A 5,428-nucleotide genomic window follows, 5' to 3' on the forward strand; every position below is an offset into this window, starting at 1 on the left:
ATATTCCAAGATAATAGGAAATACTGGGAATAGAATCTGTGGAAAATTCCATTTAGGATGGAGGAACAACGATAAGAGGAAACATCACAATTTCTTAAGATATGAAGTTTATTGAGATACAGGGTTCAATGATGGCTCGAGCACAGAAATACAGTCCCTAAAGAGAAATGAATGTACTTCTTAAATGCCAAGTCTCTAAAGAACAAAAGGCACATTCCGATTTAGCATATAAACATCATTATGTCATGTCTTTTTTTTATAACTGGTGTCTGTATCCTGAGAGGAGATTGTGAAAACCTCTTCCTTGTTCATAGCCTAGTATTTCATGCTAGTGGATTATGCATACTTTCTGGTGTCTCATCTAGTGGTAAGTATGATAAAAAGAAGATACCACTTCTAATTATTAGCAATTCCAGGGTATATAAAAATGAATTTTGTGCTATATACTCTTATAATCAAAAGTTTGAAACCACCTGACACTTATAAAGCTCTATGACACAACAATGGTGTGGGAATGAAGTAAAACCCATTCTTTCATGATGAGGTAAACTGAAACTTATTTATGGTGGCATTTTGTTTTATCTTTAACATCCTTAGATGTTATATCTAATATTACAAATATGAGTTAACTATTTGGACCCATTTTTTTGTTGTGAAGTTACCCAAAATGGAATGTATTCACATGTTTTCTCCTACATAGGACTATAAGAACAGGTAGTGATAATTAATTTTTTTTTAGAAAATCAAAGCACATGCCATATTTAACTACTTTAATTATCGAAATTAGTCCTCCAAACTTCACCATGTTTCTCATTTGAATCCTTTTCTAATTTAGATGTCAGCACTTGCTTCCTAATTTCATGGGATCCAGGCAAAATTATTCTATCTTCTGTAAATGTGTATATTTTTTATATTGCAGAAATAAGGGAGGTGATGCACTGTTTCTGTTTAGTGTCTTACTCATTTGATTTCTGAAGTAGCTTCACACTGATTCACAGGAATCTCACGAATGTCCTTTCATTATATATTATGCAGTTTTAAGAATAGAATGGAATTGTCAGAAGAATATTCTGGAAAAAACATCATGGAGTGTTGAAAGATTCAGAGGTTAGAAGACAGAAGTTATACAATGATACTTTCAGTAAATTACTTATTGAGGGCCATCATTCAAATCCTAGCACAACTCTGGCTAAATCAAAAATAAAGTTTAAATTTGAAACAATGTTCATTGTCCTGATGTCACCACAGTTGTATCCAGATGGGGTACTCCAAGTTGTTACAGGTTATACAAGTATCTGTCCAGTGCTGAAACAAAGACAAGATGAGAAGAGGGATGGAAAACTTCCACATCTCCTGCCCCCTCTTATAAGGATATCTGAGTAGTCAAGTAGGAAATGACAGCAATGGTCATGGCACTTTAGACCATGGATAGTTAACTTTACTCTATTTATCCTTTTAAGCAATAATCTGGGAGAATATTACGTTTTATCACTGTAGCATGAACAGCAAATTCTGTGAATACAAATAAGTATTTGTAAGGCATTTCCACCACGTAATTTACAAGTATGATATAAACTGTGGCAGTAATTGTTATGACTTTATAATGTTATAATATTCTTTTCTGTTTACAGATTATCTTAAAGAAGAATGGATCTGGAGAATGATTCTTTGGTGACTGAATTCATTCTACAGGGATTGACAAATGACCCTGATCTCAATTACCCCTATTTTCACTCTTTCTTCTAATATATACAACCACAGTACTGGGGAACCTGGCTTTGATAACTTTAATTGTGCTGAATTCTCACCTCCATACCCCCATGTACTTTTTCCTTTTAAACTTGTCCTTCATTGACCTCTGTTATTCCTCTGTGATTACACCCAAAATGCTGATGAACTTCTTATACAGGAAGAATATTATCTCTTATGTGGGATGTATGACCCAGCTGTATTTCTTCTGTTTCTTTGCTGTCAGTGAATGCTGTGTCCTGACTTCAATGGCCTATGATCGTTATGTGGCTATCTGTAATCCACTCTTGTATAACATTTTTATGTCCCCCAAGATTTGTTCTTATCTTATGCTTGGTTCATATATAATGGGATTTTCTGGTGCCATGATTCATACTGGATGGATGCTTAGACTGACCTTCTGTGACAGGAACACCATCAATCACTATTTCTGTGACCTGCTCCCTTTATTGCAGCTCTCCTGCACCAACACCTTTGCCAATGAAATTGAGATTATTATTGTAGGCGGGATAGATATTATTGTGCCCAGTGTCATCATCTTTACCTCTTATGGCTTCATTCTCTCTAACATCCTTCAGATGAGTTCCACTGAGGGCAGATCTAAAGCTTTTAGCACCTGTAGCTCTCACATAATTGCTGTTTCCTTATTCTTTGGTTCAGGTGCATTTATGTATCTTCAACCCTCCTCAGCTGGATCTATGGATAAGGGGAAAAGGTCTTCCATTTTTTATACCATATTGATTCCTATGATGAACCCCTTAATCTATAGCTTGAGGAACAAAGATGTTAAAATTGCACTGAGAAAAACTTTTAGCAGGAGGATATTTTGATTAAATATCAATATGTTCATCTCTATAGCCATGTTATTGAGAATTTCAGTGGCATTAATCAAAACCACAGTTTTATGTTTTTTTAAAAAATCTGATCATTAGTAGACTATTGGAATATCTTTATTAAATATAAATTCCCTTCAATTTTATATGATTGGCAAACTCTTATTTCAGAATTTTAACTAACATAACAGTAAGTAATTAAAATTTTTATCATTATGGAATGTATCCTAAAATAAACAAATGATCTGCCAGTTGTCATATGAAGACATACTGCTTTGGTCATGTATTCATTGGCAAGATGGTTCTCATCTGTCTTTGTACTAAAGTGTGATCAGATTGTATTTTATACTTCATTGAGCTCACTGTGTCCCTTGGAAATCCCAGTTCTTCCCAACTAAGATATTTTTATTAACTAGCTATTGCTTACAACACATATTATAGCTGTTAGTAATATACATTTGACTTTTTATGTTACGTTGTTGTATATATTTTATGAGATAAAACTGAAGAACATTGAGGAATATAGGAATTATACTATATAGTATTATATTATATTATATTAATATATTTTGAGAACATTAATGACTGCACTTTACCCCCACTCCTCGCAAAGCTTTGGGGGAACTTCTCACCCTTAATAAACATAGTCTAAGAGCACCTTAGAAATGATCCAAATGTGGACTTATTTTTATTTTGGAGATAGACTGAGTACAATGGCAGAAGCAATTTGTAGTTGAAGCTCTATGTAGGAAGAAATTTGCTAAGAAACATATAGGCAAATGGCATGATATATTCTCTTTTCTTTTATAAAAGATCCTAAAAATATCTAACAATATGAGAATTTTATGGTTATCATAGTTACTGATGGTATGTAATATCAAGAAACTTACAAAACAAAAAATTTCTATGTGGCGATAATGCTTATACACAACTAAATCACCCTTTTCTTTGATGAATCTCATGTATTATCGGTATGTGCAATTTAAGAAATTGAAAGCTCTTGATTAAGGTCAAAGATAAGAATAATTTGAAAGTACATTTTTATGTATAAAATAAACTGACAAAATACCTCAGAGAGCAATGCAATGATAATATTTTCTTCTTAGAGAAATGGACAAATATTTTAATGAAAAATTCATAATCTGATGTCAGGTGACAATTTTAATGTGTTATATGATAACTTTAGTGATATAATTTTTTTTGTCTACTGTTCATTCAATTATAAGTGCTTGGATGTTTGTTTAAAATATTTTTTACTTGCTTGTTTGATTTTTAGATGTTTTGAAGAAACACATTTATTCTTGCTTTGAAGTGACCATTTGATGTTCCAGTGACTCAAATAACAAATTTCAGCACATTTAGAAAAAGTGTTTACTTATTTATTTACTTGCTTTTGTGTTTATGAGATTCTTAAACGTGTATTTATATGTATTTTTGTATGTGCATCACTTTTATACATTATCTTCAGAAGTCAGAATATGATGTTGGATGCTCTGAATCTGAAATTACAGATATTGGTCAGTTATCATGTGGGTACTAGGTATGGAACCCTAGTTCTCTGTGGGAACATCAAGTGATTTTGACCAATAAGAAATTCCCATTGGGAGCAAATTCTTATGTTTTTGTTAAAAATGTTCTGTTCTCACTGAAGAGCTCAGTTTGCTTGGCAACATCTTTGATTTTTCTCTACATAAAATTTCTAACATTGTTTTATATATTGACTAAAGTTATGCTTCCCTGAGAATACAGCAATTTTACTATATGGGATACTTTTTAAGCACTCCAGGGTATTGCTGTCCCATGCAGTGTTTATTATTCTTTTATTATTATTAATATTATTATTATTACTATCAATAAATTAGATAAGATAGAATTATTTTGCTTGAAGAACAATAAATAGCTCATTCACAATGTCAATAGTACTTATAATCAAAGACCTTTGTCTATTTTCACTTTTTTCCATTATGAATGGATTTATTATAAATAATTTTATGATTTTTTCTTTTTATCACCACAACAATTCAACTGAAGACATGTTCTTTTATAATTTCTATTTTTAAAAATTACTTAAATTAGATAAATAGCTAGTATCAATAAATTCCTGGGATCAACACACTTTCTAAAATGTATATAGACATGGTTAAACTCATCTATAAAGTGTTGCATCTAAGAACTAAACTAGAAACTAAAGGAGAAATGTCATGTAAGTATTGAAATGACTTAGAAATGTGACTTGGGATTCTATGGCTGTTGCTCGATGGGATAACTCACACTGGGGTTCAGTAATATTCTGATCTTGAGCACAGAAAACAAAACACAGAAATAGATTAATTTTCAAAATTGGTTTGGGAACTCTCCGAATAGGTAATAATTTAGATATTTTGCTGCCATCCATGGTAAAAAAAAAAAAGATAAAATAACAAGGAATACTGGGAATACAATCTGTGGGAATTTCCATCAAGGATAGAGGAACAGTCAGGAAAGGAAGCAAATAATAGATTTCCCTTAAGATATGAAGATTCTTGGAAGATGAGGCTCACTGTTGGCTCAAGCACAGTACAGTCCCTAAAGAGAAGTGCATGCGTTTCTTAAATGCCAAGTCTCTTAGGAACAAAAGATACATTCTGGTCTAGCATTTAAACAGTATCACCTCATATCTTTTTTTAAATATATATTTGGTGTCTGTGTCCTGAAATGAGATTGAGAAAACCTCTACTTTGTTCATAGCCAAGTACATCATGCTGGTGAACTATTCTAATTTTCTGGGATCTCATTTGGTGGTAAGTGTGATAAAAAAAAACAGCTCTTCAAATGATTCAAAGATATTTGATAAATTATGTCAAATT

At 32.0% G+C, this 5,428-nt stretch overlaps 1 protein-coding gene across 1 annotated transcript; it reads left to right on the forward strand.

The window, feature by feature from the left end:
• Positions 1 to 1,647: 1,647 nt before the first annotated feature.
• Positions 1,648 to 2,579, forward strand: LOC101981509 (olfactory receptor 145-like). The gene is given in 2 exon segments (XM_026779406.1): positions 1,648 to 1,729; positions 1,732 to 2,579. Coding segments are annotated over 2 exon segments (930 nt in total).
• Positions 2,580 to 5,428: the final 2,849 nt, after the last annotated feature.

Source organism: Microtus ochrogaster, chromosome 5 (assembly GCF_000317375.1).
Source record: "Microtus ochrogaster isolate Prairie Vole_2 chromosome 5, MicOch1.0, whole genome shotgun sequence".
Lineage (NCBI taxonomy): Eukaryota > Metazoa > Chordata > Mammalia > Rodentia > Cricetidae > Microtus > Microtus ochrogaster.